General features: G+C 55.9%; 1 protein-coding gene across 5 annotated transcripts in view; it reads left to right on the top strand.

The window, feature by feature from the left end:
* The first annotated feature begins 822 nt into the window (after positions 1-822).
* Positions 823-14,511, top strand: part of NECAB2 (N-terminal EF-hand calcium binding protein 2) — a 32,113-nt gene continuing 18,424 nt past the window's right edge. For 2 of the 5 annotated variants that reach the window (XM_074314518.2, XM_074314517.2), the window contains exons 1-5: positions 1,322-1,618; positions 4,103-4,127; positions 10,116-10,224; positions 12,432-12,457; positions 12,598-12,695. In XM_074314518.2, coding sequence (XP_074170619.1) covers positions 1,394-1,618; positions 4,103-4,127; positions 10,116-10,224; positions 12,432-12,457; positions 12,598-12,695 — 483 coding nt within the window. In that variant the 5' untranslated portion in view covers positions 1,322-1,393. Of the gene's footprint in view, positions 967-1,315; positions 1,619-4,102; positions 4,128-10,115; positions 10,225-12,431; positions 12,458-12,597; positions 12,696-14,511 lie in introns of those variants that run through there. The other 3 variants (XM_019743715.3, XM_074314520.2, XM_074314519.2) reach the window with 3 other exon arrangements.

Raw genomic sequence — 14,511 nt, 5'->3', positions numbered from 1 at the left:
TGGGGTGGGGTTTGGGGGACAACCAATGATGCTCCACGTGTGGCTAATGAGAGGGCAGCTACCCTGTTTCCCTGAAAATAAGACCTAGCCAGACAATCAGCTCTAATGTGTCTTTTGGAGTAAAAATTAATATAAGATCCAGTATTATATTATTTATATTATATAAGAGCCGGTCTTATAGTAAAATAAGACCGGCTCTTATATTAATTTTTGCTCCACAAGACGCATTAGAGCTGATTGTCCAGCTAGGTCTTATTTTCCAGGAAACACGGTATGCTAGAGAGGTGAGGGAAGGGTATGTATGAGGCATGAAGTGCTGAGGGGGCTTCCCAAGCCCCCTCCCATTCTCCCTAGCAGCACATTGTCTTGGCCCCTCATGCTCATGCTTCACCTGCCACAGGGCCTTTGCACAATCAGGTCTCTGGCCCACTTTTCCCTCCTCTCTTTAACTCTTCCCCTTCCTTCCACTCTCTCAGCATAAGAGTTACATCCACCAGAAAGCATCTTCTGACACAAACCCCTCCTTAGGCACCACAGCAAGTTACCAGCTCATGGCCCAAGGTGTCACCTCTTCATAGCAGTTCGGTTTTAATGATTCATTTATTTGTGGAATCTGTGCAGTATCTAGCTCTACCCATTGGGCTGTAAGCTCCAGGAGGCCAAGGACCCTGTCTGTTCTGCCCATTATCGGGACCCAGAGCCCAGCACCTAACTGCGCTCCTTAACGAATCTGTTGGAGTGTGCGGGGAAGGGGGAGTTCTGGGGCGAAGACTGGTTCTGGGCGTTGTGTAATGGGAGGGAAGGTCTGAGGGGGCGTAACGCCCGCAGGAGGGAAGGATGGGTGCCCATGGGAATTGTGGTGGAAGCCCATCGCATGGGCACGGATCACCCGAGCTGGGCCTGCAGAGGGCGCTCCGAGCTCGCTGGACACTGCGCTCCGGCCCCTGCGGCGGTGCCGCGGGTCAGGTGGGGTGATTTTAGGTGGGGGCAGCGGGAGACTTTCGTGGGGGAAGCCCCCAGGGACGCCCCCTGGCAGCCAGACCCCCCCACCAACCCTGTGCCTACCGAGCAGCCCCTCCCTGGCCGGGGTCTAGACCCCAAATCTGCGCCCCCGCGGGCAGCCTCCTGCAGCCGCTCTCAGCCGCGGTAGGGGGCGGGGGAGGGGTGCGGTGGACACGGGGCACGTGGCTCGGGGTCCGGGCGGAGCGCACCCCCCCTCCCCCGCGACCGGTCCCCCGGCGCCGGCCCGTCTCCTCCGTGGCCGCGGCCGCGGGGGCAGAGGGAGGGAGGGCGGGGCGGCGCGGGCAGCGGCGCCGGGGAGGGGTCGCGCGGGGGCGGACGGGCGGGGGTCGGCGGGCTTCCGGGCGGCGGTGGCGGTGGCGGGTGCGGCGCGATGTGCGAGCGGGCGGCGCGCCTGTGCAGGGCCGGCGCGCACAGGCTGCTCCGGGAGCCGCCGCCGCAGGGCCGGGCGCTGGGCGGGCTGCTGCGCTGGGTAGGCGCCAGAATGGGGGAGCCCCGGGCGCCGCTGGCCCCCGACGTCCCCGCCGCCCCCGCCGTGGACCCCGGCCCCTGTCCCGGCCCCGCCTCGCTGCGCGGGGGCACTGCTGTTATCCTGGACGTGAGTACGCGCCCGCCGGGACCCCAAGCCCCCTCCTCCCACGGGGAACCCCGACGCCGCCCTACCTCGTTCCTGCCGGATCCAGTGAGGACCCCACCCACCCCGAGTAGGGGACCCCTGGCCCATCCCCCTTGGCAGCTCGGAGCTGGACCCGCACCCGGCTTCTCTTAAGTCTCAGAACGCGAGCCCCAAGCCTTCCCACGTCCCGGCCAGTCTCATTCCCGGACCAAGACGACCCCCACTCCTTCCGACCCCTCCCTCAACTTCCCGGGATCCTCCACCTTCTCGAAGCCGGGATTCTGGAGACCCCTAGGCCGGCCACTGCCCCCTACTTTTGTCCTGGTCAGACCCTCATCTTGCCCCAGCCCTGCACCTCACCCTTTTCCCCTCATCCCTTCCCAGGTCCCTGCCCGAGTTGCTACTTTTCCAAGACCACCGTTCTCTTCCTCGCTAGACTCTGAGCCCTTGTATTCTCATCCCTAATCAAAGACCCATTCTCCCTACCCCCCCTCTTTGAAAGTGAAGTCCCCTCCCCACCTCTGTCTTTCCTTCTCCTTTCCAGAGTGTTGGAACTACCCCCATCCGCCCTGAGCCTGGACCCCTCTAGGCTCCCCCATCACCACCCCCACTCCATTCTGAGCCCCCTCTGTGCTCCATTCCCTTCCCCACCTCCACCCTCTCTACTCACCCCCTCCCTCATCCTCTCTGGAAACCAAACTGCCCACCCCTGGGAAGCCCACCTCACCCTCCCACCCACTCCCCAAATGGGAGGGAGATTTCACTGGTGGATGGCAGGGTGTGGGGGACTCCTGTGGCGTGCTAGGAGGTGGAGGGGCTTTCTCTCCGCTCCCCTCCCCATGACAGCATGGTGGTGGGATGTGCGTGTCCCAGGGTGGTGGGTGGCAAGGAGATGGGGGTGCCTAGAATGTTCATGATGGGTTTCTGGGAGGGGTGTGTGTGTGTGTGTGTGCAGCACATACCTGTGAGTGTGGGGGAGCATGGATTACCTCTCTCTCCTTCCCTTCTCTCCTGGAACCCATAGCTGGCTTTGGGCAGAGAGCAATGGGTAGAGAAGGTGAAGCTGTGCTGGGTGTGTTTCAGGTTCTGGTGCCTCCAAACACAGACTCGTACATACACAGCCCAACACACAATGGACTCTCTCTCTCAAGACCCCAGCAGTTCACTGCTGAAAGCCCTGGGCCCATGGGGTCTGCAGACCTAGGCCTGCCCTTGTAGGGAACCCCTATCCAGACCCCTCCTGATTCTCTCCTCTAACAGTACAGGAGGTGGGCTTCAGGTTCCTAGCGTGCTGTGTGAGGCCTCTGAGCCTCCATTTCCTCATCTGTGAAATGGGGTGATGAGCCGAGATGGTGACTTGCAGTGCTCATGCAGACTCCTAGAGCCATACATGTGGTCATGTCATTCACAGGCCCAGAGTACACACCTGAGGGTGGGGTGCCTAGACGGGGGCTTTGAGGAGGTCCTAGGGTGCTCTGATAACTGCTCCCCTTTCTGCCCCAGCCACAGAGGCTCCTGCCTAGTACCCCAACCCCCGGGTTCAGCTAAGGAAGGGGGTGATGTCTAAGAAGGCCTCCTGAGCTGCTGCTTTGGTTTGTCACAGCCCCAGGTGCCTGATAATGGATGCCCGCACCATTGCTTGAAGGGATGGGGGGGGGGGTATCTGTCCTTTACCCCAGGGAAAGATCAAAGGTGGGATGGTCAGAGGTGGTGGTGTCTCCCCCTCCTCTCCTATCAGCAAGGCTTACAGAGTCCCAGAATACCAGGAGGGGGAGTTATCTGGTCTCTAAGCTCAGGATAGCGTTGGGGAGTAGGGGCAGTGGCTGTCCTTCCCCCATCCCTGCCTGGTTTTCTGAGCTCCTGGAGACCTGCTTCTTCCCATTCCCCCACCCCCTAAAAAATCTAATCCTGCCCCTGGCTGGTCCAGTTGCCAAACCTCCAGATTCCCTTAGCAGACACGTCCATTCAGACTTAACCCGATCTCCCTACAGAAAACCAGGGCCTTCAAGGGGTTCTGGGAGGGGTGCAGTGGTGTAAGGTATATGGCTGTGTCCATGGGACACAAATTCAGAGTGCGTAACTGAGCCGATGGCTCTGGGAGCGTGTGGAACCAATGATTCTGGGAGCAAGCGTGTGGATGGATGTGAGCGAGTGTCCACGCGTGTGCATGTGTCTGTCAGCGTGGCTGTGGGCAGGCTGGCGGCACAGAAGGGAGAGTGGGCGGCTGTTTCCGTGAGGATGGCTGTTTCCGTGAGGGTGGCTAGGAAGGCCTCTGCCTGAAACATCCCTTCCTCACCCCTGGATCCCAGCCAGATGGGGGTCTCCTCCCTGGGAAGGAAAAAAGAGGGAGCTCTGCTTCCCACGCCCCCCTGGGGAGGAGTGGGATCTCAGTATCAGGTCAGGAGCTGCTGGAGGGTGCCTGCTCCCTGGCCCAGGGCCGCCCTGACCGACTTCTCTTCTCTGCAGATTTTCCGTCGTGCGGACAAAAATGGTGAGTTTCCCTCCCACACTGTCCCCTGAATGAGAAGCTGGTTCTTTCTGTCCTGAGCCTTCAGGGGAACAGATCAGGGGTAGGGACTGGACAGCCTTGAACCTAAAGGTTTAGAGTGCAGATCTCTGAAGTCTGAAGGCCAAATCCTGGCTCTGCTCCATGCCTTAGTGTCCCCTCTGTACAATGGGACTCCCAGAGTTCCTACCTAGTGACAATGCCATGAGGATTCAGTGAGTTGATGTCTGTGATGCCAAGATGTCTTGCCCACGGTAAGTGCTTGGTGTGCTTTAATCCTTATGCAGCTGGGCTGGACCAGCCCCGCCTCACTCTAGGCCCTTCACAGGCCCTGGCACACTTGCTCACCGTAGCCACCTGATGCAGTCAACTCCGAAGTGGCCCAGAGAGGTTAACTGACTTGCCCAGGGTAGCCCAGCTGCGAGAAGGAAATTGAGGCTGTGCCTCAGACCCCAGCCCTTTTCCCCACGTCACGCAGCCTCCCCAACAACGTGAGCGGCACATTATTTTGCCATGAATTCATGACACTCCACTTCTCACTGCTTGGAAAGTCTCCGTCTTGCACAAGGAAGAACGGAGTCCTGCAGATAACCAAATTTACCGAGGCCCACCTGAGCCTTGCAAGTGTAACAGAGCAGTACAACTTCCTGTACATACCGTAGTCATTATCCTCGGGCCCAAAATGTCTCTACATGGCCTTTAACCAAGGCCCATTTCCTTTCCAGGCCTTGGTTTCCCTGTCTGTAAAGTGGGGCGATAACACTTAACCTGTCTACTTCCCTGGGTTGTTGGGAAAATACAGAGAGGAGATGTGGGGTTAGATGTTTTCAGAGAGAATTAAGCAGTGCTCAGTATTGATTTTCTCATTCATTGAAAAAATGCTCATTGTCCATCAAGGCCCATGCTGGGGGGGAAGTGGGAAACGATAGTGCCTGCCTTCCAGGCCCCTCACGTTCCCCGAAGCATCAGGTCCCAGCACCCCCTCCCTCCCTGTCCCTGGGAGTTACTGCTGAACTTCACCCCTATGGTGTTGGGGGGTGGAATGTAAGGCCTTGCGGGATGGGAGGGGATACACAGACCTGGGCTGAAAGTCAGTGCCCAGGGGTCTCTACCTCTTGACCCCCATTCTTGGAGATGACGATGGCCTCTCCCAGGCCTTTTGAGACAAAGGCCCATCAGAGCAATTGCATATGGAGCAAGGAGGAAGGAGATTGTGGGGGCGGGGGGGCGGGGACTTCAGTGAGAGGGAAGAAGTGGTGGTGATATCATGGCCTGAACAGTGTTAGAGATTAGAGAAGGGGTTACAGGGTTTGTCCCCTTTCTAGCATCTTCAGCATGCAGCCAGCCTGGGGTTGCATGGCTATCGCTGGGCCCCTCCAGCAGATTGTGAGGTCTTTACAGGTGGAAATCGGGGCTTGTCCCTATCATGGGCCCAATACCCAGCACACAGTAGGTCCTCGATAAATGCCTGTAGACTTCAGGTAATGGATTTATTCATGGATGAGAGTGGACTCTGCGGCACCGGGGTGCAGCCGTGCGCGTCTGGCTGTGGTCTTCATGCTGCAGGGAATGTGTGCACCCACAGAGGTGGTGTGTGAGGGTGTCGTGAGCCCACGCACACGCACATGTGCATGAATTTGTGGGTCTGAGTGATGTGTCTGTAACTGTTGCTGTACGTACCCAAGTCTGTGAGTGCGTATGTGTTTCTGATCGTGCACTCTGTAGGGACTTCTGCAGTGTGTGTGTGTTCGCACACGCCTGTGTGGGTGGTGGGTGGTGCCCTCGTCTCCATTCAGGCACAAATGGGCTTTTGTCTCCCTTCCTTGTTCCCTGTCAGAGGCCATGTTTCCACCCCCTGAGCACAGCTGCAGGACCCTCAACTTCACTCCTGCGGTCCCCACAAAGGCAGAGGCCAGTCCACCTCTTGGGGCCTTAAGTCTTACTGGCCACCGAATGGCTGTGGGGGGTTGGTCACCAGGGTTAATGTGTGTGTGGGATGCAGAGCCCTTGGAGGGAGGTGAGGCCCCTCCTCTATTGCAGAGACTGCCTGGGTTCAAGTCCTGGCTCAGCCACTTCCCAGCTTTGTGAGCTCAGGCCAGTCACCAGACTCTCGGACCTCAGTTTCCTCATCTGTAAGTGAGGATAACGAAACCAGTACCCAGCTCAGAGGGCTATCATGAGGATGGAAAGTGGAGCTCCAGGCTGGCATTCTGTGACAGATCAGTGAGTCCTGTAGCAGCTGATGAGTATCGAGCGCCTTGGAAATTGGCCTTGGTTTGTCAACAGATATTTGGTTCCCTCCCCATGCTGCACGGGGAGCCTGCCGGCTGGTGGAGGCTGCCGGTGGCCACTGGGCATCCATTAGGCACCAGGACTTTCATGGACCTTCTCACTTGGTCTTCAGTCTGCTCCTACTGGGATAGGAAACACCGTCCCCTTATTACAGACAACAAAAGCAAGGCTCAGAGACAGCAAGTGACAGACTGCAGATGTGCAGTTGAGGAGGGGCAGGTGGGCTCGGATTCAGCCTATCACAGTTTGGAAACATTGAATAGGAGGAGTATGGGCGAGCGATGAGTGTGGGTGTTACACATAGACACACACAAAGGCACACACATGCACAAGCACTTCTTGAGCACCAGCGGATGCTGGCCTTGCCCCAGGCTTCTGTGGGAGTGAGATGAGGGGGAGTGGAAGACGGGAGTGTGGTCTCAAGCAAGAGCCTGGGCTGAGAGTTCGCCCTCAGGAGTACAGGAGCAAGGGCTGGCCTGTCTGCGTGGCTCCTTAGAACCTTCACAGAGGTGGAGACAGGGCATGGCTCCCATGGGGCTGCCGAGGGAGGGGTCTGCCTGGCAGCCTGAGTTAGAAATCCACAGGGTGGTGGCTGGTGGAGGGGTGACAGACTGCATTTCTCTCTGGGGATGTAGACACTAGCAGACTTCTGGCATTTGAAAGGTCACTGCGACAGAGGTGAGCTCATGCTAATTAGAGAAGACACTTGCAAATGGCCCACTCAGGGTCCTTGAGGGAAGTGGAGGTACCATGCCCTCTGGTCTAATTGGGCAGGGGCCTGGGTGGAGCGGTTGCTTCCCTCATTAGCTGCTCTGGGTTCATTAGGTCTGTGGTGGGACAGTCAAGGTAAATGTCAGCCAGGAAGGCTTTGTGCTCAGGAAGCCTGGTGGGCGCCTCCCTGCCTGCTCTCCTGAGTGCAGACTGGACAGAGATACCCAAGCAGGTAGGAGGAAGTGGGAGCAGGGAGACTCCGTAGCCGTGCCCATGGTAGACATGACTAATCAATCAAGCACACTTCCACTGAGTCTGGACTTGGCCCCAGCTTTTCCTTGTAGCCCTGTGGCTGGCGGTCTCGACACATGGCCTTGCCCCAGGTTGGGTTGAGAGCATGGACAAGGGAGCCAGATGGCCTGAGTTCACGCGCCAGCTGTGGCACGTGGGCAAATCCTTTAACCACTCTGTGCCTCAGTTTACTGCTGTGTAAAATGTGGGTGAGGGTAATACCTGTACCATAGGGTGTGGTGAACTTGTGTCTGCCCTGATTCTGCACTGTGGTTCCTGGTTTTTATCACCAGTCTTGCCAAAGGGAACTTGGAAAGTCTCTTGCACAGAGTACAGAGCCACAACTTAAGAGTTGACGTATTTCACAGCTGGTATCACATACTTTTCAGGGTTTGTTTCTGGGTCTTTTGTGTGTATGTACTGGGAGGACTTTTGTTCTTGAAATTTATAAATTTATTCCCCATCTGTGACACTGAAATCTGGGCCAGGATGTTGGAGGCATCCTGGGATGTTGCCCCTAGCCCCCAGGTATATACCTGCACTTACAGGTCCGATTCTTCCTCTCTCCCAGCCTCTGGTACTTTATGCCTGAAGGGGCCCTATAGAAGACAGGTGGAGATGTGAGGGTCTCCCTCTCCTGAGCTTGTCCCTTTGCCCTCCTTTGAGTTCCCGCAGAGCTGCTGGGAGCAGAGATAGAAGCTCCAGGGCCTTTAAAATATGAGTGACTTTGACTCGGGGCTCCAGTAGATCCGCCATGAAAGGTTGGGCGAATTGTGCCCTGCACAAGGGCACCTACCTGAGGGAATGGAGAGCCTCAGATCCAGTGTGCACTCTGCTCCGAGCCCATGTGCACTAACACTGGGCGACACCCCCCACCACCACCACCACCAGGAAGGGGCATCTTTTTCTATTCCACGCAGAGGTGCCATGTGGGCTCACAGGGGTTTTGATTACAGACTGGCTGGAAGTAATGGAAGAGGGTCTGCGTAGAGAGGATGGGGGGCCCTGAAGTGTCCTGGGCTGGAGCTTCTCCCAGACCTCCACTGCCTCTTCCCTGCCTTTAAGGAGGAGCAGGAAACTAAGATCTTTGAGGGGGGCAGTGGCTGCAGGGGGTTGGAGATCAGCTTTCATGAGTTTGCTCCACAGGTGGGAGGAACTGAGTGTGGGAGCTTGAGAACTGAGCCCCTCCCTCAGGGCCCCTGTGCCCCCAGCCAGTGAGAGCTTTCTCCAGCAGTGCTGGTGCCAGGGCGACTGCAAGTAGAGGGAGAAGAGGCAAGACAAAGGGAGGGAAGGTGGGTGGGACAGGTGACATGCATCCGCTGTGGGGGCCCCTCTTCCAGAGCCACACCCCCTCCCCATCCCAGAACCATAGCCCCCAGACCTGAGGAGGGCTGGCCACTTTTGGCCCAGGACAGGCACCTCCTTTTCTCATGGTTTGGCATCTTGATGGCCACATCTGTGGCATGGTGAGAACTCTGTGCTAATGATTGGCAGCTGTCATGTCAGCCATGCAAAGGTTTGGGCCCAAAGTTTCCCAAGTGGATGGGACAGAGTAGAGAGGGGTCACTCCCTGTGGGGACAGAGTCCCAGAGAGCAGTTTCCAGGCTCTCAACCTCACGTGGAAAGGTGCTGGCTCGGGTAGAAGATGGCTGTCAACTGTAACCAGTTAGCCATTAGCCACTGATGTAACTGCCAGGGCTGTGTTGGAGGGTTGGTTGGTTGGCAGAGAAGCAGACAGTGGGTTGTGCATCGTGTGGAACCTGCCTCCTGTGTCTCCAACCCAGCCGCCAGGGGGAATATAGTGGTATGACTCTCCTATCCATGGCTCCGTGGGTGTTCCTGTTTGGCCTCACCATGTCCTGCGTTCTTATGTGGGGAGCGGGAGCTGAGACCCTGCATTACACTCCCTCTTCCAAAGTCGGGACCTGGGTACTGGCTTTGGAGATGATTCAAGAGTGAGGAGATGATCTGGGCATTTGGAAGCAAGAGAGAATGGTCACCAGACTGCCCTGCTTTGGCCCTACCTCTTAAAGGGGTGGTACCGTGTTTCCCTGAAAATAAGACCTAGCTGCACCATCAGCTCTAATGCGTCTTTTGGAGCAAAAATTAATATAAGACCTGGTTTTATTTCACTATAATATAAGACTGGGTCTTATTTTACTTTATAAGATCGGGTATAATATACCATAATTAATATAGTATAATTAATTTAATATAATTAATATAAAATAATACTCAGTCTTATATTAATTTTTGCTCCAAAAGACGCATTAGAGCTGATGGTCTGGCTAGGTCTTATTTTCGGGGAAACACGGTACTACCGTAAATAGTGCCTATCCCCAGGTGGTCAGGCAAATCAGATGGGAGAAGATAGCCTGGCGGGGCAGGTGCTCTCCGCTTGTTAACTGTATGCAGAGCGAGCCCCAGCAGACTAGCTACTTCTTGTATTTGTGGATTTGGGGATTATCTCTAAATAGGTATTTATATGTTGGTTTGGGAATTTGCTGGATGAGTTAGTGATTCTCTATGAACGGGAGTTTACTGGTTAATTTGGGAATTAGCGGAGCGGGCAGGGGTTAGATGACCGGACTTTATCTGTGAGTTTGGGCCCTGTCTGGTTTGGGGATGTCCTGTCGCTCAGACACCAGCTGCTCTCCCTCCTGCCTTCCTTCCTCGCAGATGATGGGAAGTTGTCCTTGGAGGAATTCCAGCTCTTCTTTGCAGATGGTGTCCTCAATGAGAAAGAACTGGAGGATCTCTTCCACACAATCGACTCGGACAACACCAAGTGAGCTGAGTCCTGCTTGCTCGAGCACCTGGGGCGCCCAGTGGGTGTGGGAGGAGGCACCTTCCTTCTCCCCCAGGCCAGTGTCTGTTGTCCACTGCCTTGGAGGGCAGGGGCCCTGAAATCCCCCAACTCGCTAATCTCAAAGTCAGAGGCCCACTGTCTGGGGTGATTCGGGAGTGGGTAGGTGGACACTGCATTGGCAAATTGGTCTTTTCTGCGCACACGTGGCTAAGCAGACCCTAGATTTTGCAGGGTATACATAGGAGAGTGAAAGGGGAAGTTGGCGGGGAGGTCACCCTTCTGCTCTTTCAGCCCAGTTCTGACCCAGCACGCTGTGCTTGTTCCTGGTCCCCACATGAACTCTGCCATCTTGGTCTTCACTGGCTCTCATCTAAAACTATAAACTGTAACCAAATACTAATCCCAGCTCTACCTCTTAACCTTAGCCCTTCTTCTAGCAATGTACCTAATTAAACCTTTTCTTCAACCCCATCATAACCCTAACCTGCCTCTCAGAATCAACCAGAAACTCTGGACCCAACTCATCCCTAAGTCAAGTGCAAATTCTACTCACACTTGCCCCAACCTTAACTCCACCCTCTCCCTTTCCCCAGGGTTCCCCAAGCAGGATGAGCCCCCTTCTCCAGCCCACTCCTGGTCACCTTCCTCAGGCCCGCTCTGGTGTTGAGGGGCACAGTTCCTGGGGGACTGCTTGGGGCAGGTTTGATAAGCTGGGGTCCCCTGAGACAGGCTAGAGATGGTCTAGATAAGGAGCTGCCACCAGGCCCATTTGCAAGGGACCCAGTGCCATGGCGGCCTGGACCAGAGGTCGGGGCTGAGAGTGTCCTAGGAGGTGTGGTCTGGGGACCAGGGTGGGGCAGGTGGAACAGGTCCCTGTCCCTGAAAGGCCACTTGAAAGAAACAGCTTCCTGCTGCAGACTCCAGTGAAGGGCTTTGTATCTGGAGTCAGATGGAGGTTTCTGAGAGGTCCCTGCAGCCCCGGGGGTTCTTTGAAAGGGCTGAGGCAGGTGCCCATTGATTATTCATTCTCTTTTGGTGCCTTTTGTGTCAGGCCAGCTGGGTGGAGGGAGAAGGAGGTGCTGGTTTGAGAGTTTAACCATGAGAGTATGTAAGTGGGGAGCAGGGTGGACCCACCATTGCAGAAAGTCAAAATTAAACTCTTTTAGAATTTTTTTCCTCCAACATTCCCCAGAATGGGAGCTATAAACGTTCACTCCTAGGTGTGCTAAAGAGGCTTTCTGCCCAAAACAATTCACACAAGTCAGAAAGACTGGTGAAAGGCTAGTTTAAGCTCAGTGAAACAGCTTCCTTTCTGCAAGACTTTTCAGAACTTTTACTGTGTGATGCAAGTTAGGGGAATCTCCAAGACAGCTTGCAAAGCCTCTGAACCCAGATTTAATCGGCCATGGCCACGGGAGTCTTTCCCCAGAAGCATGTTGTTGAACCTGGGTAGCACAGAGCACACTATCCCAGGCTAGTCTCCTCTCAGCGAGGGAACTGGGGCCCAGAAAGGGAAGGTTTCAGCACCTCACAAACGCTCAGGTCCCCTGGCACACCTCACCATTGCGTCTCTGTTCTGAGGCTGCTATGTCCACCTTCACCTTCATGGCTGGGATTCTCGGGCTCAGCCTCCTCCAAGGAAGGACGGGGTCCTTCTCCACCCATGCTGTAGGAATGGGGATGCAGACCTTTGGGCTGGGGTGAAAACGAGGAGGGCTGTCCCAGGGCCTGGGTCCCAGGACCCAATGGGCAAGAATGCCCCCGGGCAGCAGCCTGTCACCGTGAGTGTTTTGTTTCAGCCTGCAATAGCCCTGCCCCGGCCCCCAGCCCCCAGCCCTTTCCCCTCCCTTCTCCCGGGCCCTGCCTCAGCCCCGTATTTGGTCCCATCTGCTCATGCAGTCAGTAGACTTTGGACAAGGAAATGGAGCAGGTGCCGTGGTGATGGGATCAGACAGATGCAGACATGGATGCCTCCTTGGTTCTTCAGAGGGCACAGTGCCATTTACCTGTTGCAATCTCCCCTGTAAAGTGGGGCCATGGTGTCAGCATAGGATGAAGAGAGAAGGCATGGCAGGTGTTTTACCAGCTGCATGGCACGGTGCATGCTGTGGGAGGGCGGGCGGGCGGGAGTGGGGGGATGGCACAGGCTGGCTTCTGAGTCCCCCTCTCCCTCGTTCTCTCTGCAGCCATGTGGACACCAAGGAGCTGTGTGGTAGGTGCCCAGCTATGCAGGGACCAAGAGTGGGGTGTGGGGGGAGGGCGGAGATGGGACTGGGGAAAGGCAATGGGGGACATGGGTGGGAGGGCCCAGAATCCTCCTATGACCCTGACCTTTGCCTCCCTTCCCCCCAGATTACTTTGTGGATCACATGGGGGACTATGAGGACGTGTTGGCCTCCCTGGAAACCTTGAATCACTCTGTCCTGAAGGCGATGGGCTACACCAAGAAGGTCAGTGGGTGTAGGTGGCCCATGGGGGTGCGAGGCCTGAGTGCTGGTTTGGTTCCAGATGTTCTCCGGGGCGTCCTTCACCAAGGGTGCCTGGATTTGTGATGATGAGTGTTGGCTGTGCCTGGCTCTGGGGTGGGCTTTGCTTGGGGCTCTTACAGGGAGCTGAGGTAAACTGTGACATGAGTAAGCAGCTCCATGAATGGCCCTGCCACCCAGTGTCTGGTGCCTGGTTTGGAGGGTGCCCTTTCCCAGAACTGGGCATGGTCCTGGGATGGAGTCTTGGAAAGGGAGCGTCAGGCACCCCAAGGCCTCCGGGGTCCTTGGACCCATGTGTACCTGATGCTCTCATGCCCTTCGGCAGCAGGATTACGAAACAGGAAGGGATTACGAAACAGGAAGGGGAGAGTTCACACGTCTGACCTTGACCCGGGATTGGGTGGTGTCTGGTATGAGAACACGTGTCCAGGCAGGGAGCCCTGAGCTGGGCATCGGAACCATCAGGAATGCTGGGAGGGGCAGAGTACAGGGACTCACTTCATGTCCTGGAGAGAGGTCTCTGATGTGGCTCCAAAGTCTGCCTGCAGCCCTGTCACCATCTTGTTTGCATTTCTGGCCTGAAGGAGGACAGAAGGCAGGGAGACGGGGCCAGGTCGTGGGCTGGGTATCATTGTGCCTTCTCCACGATGGCTTGGATGGGCATAAGCAGCCCATCCCCGAAGCTTTGTTTCCTGCCTCTGAGTCTGTACTCCCACTGGGCTGGCAGAAAGGGTAGGCAGGGTGTGTTCCTTCTCTGCATCCATGGAGAAGAGACACAAGAAATTTCCTGAGGACCTATGATGGCTAGTTTCTCACAACAGTCCCATGGGTGGCTACTCTCAGTTCCCCCATTTCATAGATATGAAAACAGAGGCTCAAAAGGGTGAACCTGCAGAGTCATAGCCAGACAGCCATACCTGCTGGTTGAAATGAGAGGGGAAATTGAATCAGGGACCTGCCAGGAAGTAAGGAGCCCAGCGTGGGACTCCAAGCCTTCCCAGGGGTGACTGCAGTGTCTGTCAATCAGCGAGGAGTAGGGGCCGTTGCTTGGGCACAGTGACCAAGGCCCTCAGGGAGGGAGCTGGCAGCAGGCCACACTGTGAGGGGCACCTAGACATCCAAGGACTTACAGCCTACCAGCCACCTTGAGCAACCAGTGGGAGCTCAGAAAGGCCAGCCCCATCTGCTGGGTGTGAGGCCAGGAAGCTTAGCCAGTAAAGTCAGTCTGACCTGGCTGAAGGACCCCAAGCCTATCACTTCCCTTTCTTAGCCTCAGTTTCTCCGTCTGTGGAATGGGAGCATTCACCTTGCAGGGTGTTTATGAGGACTGAATGAAGTAAGGTCTCTAAACTGCTTAGCACAGGGCCTGGCACAGAGCAAACGTGACTACTAGTTCTTATCATTAAATTCTGTTGTATGCTCAGGCATAGGTAAGACCAATTCTGTACGTTTTTTCAAATGCTACTCAGTTACTGCAACGTGGTATATTAGAGCATCCCTTTCTTCCTATACCCAGAAATAGCTGGGCCTAACCCTGAGCCCCCACTGCCCACATTCCCATTTCTGTCCCAGCATCATGCTATTTTGAGTCTTGTTAGGTTAAAGTCTATTTTAATAACATATAAAACCAGCTCCCTTTCATGGTGCATCCTTGTAGACAATGTGATATTTGGAAGTATCAAGGCGGGTGGGGGATTAGAAGGGAGCATGGAAAGACCCCAGGCTCTAGAACTCCAGTCACCCAGACAAGGGTGTCAGCCCTGGCTCCGCTCCTGACAGG

The sequence above is a fragment of the Rhinolophus sinicus genome, chromosome 8 (genome assembly GCF_057876585.1).
Source record: "Rhinolophus sinicus isolate RSI-liver-muscle chromosome 8, RSI-T2T, whole genome shotgun sequence".
NCBI lineage: Eukaryota > Metazoa > Chordata > Mammalia > Chiroptera > Rhinolophidae > Rhinolophus > Rhinolophus sinicus.
The sequence above is the reverse complement of the archived record's forward strand: the minus strand, read 5'-3'. Positions and strand labels throughout refer to the sequence as shown.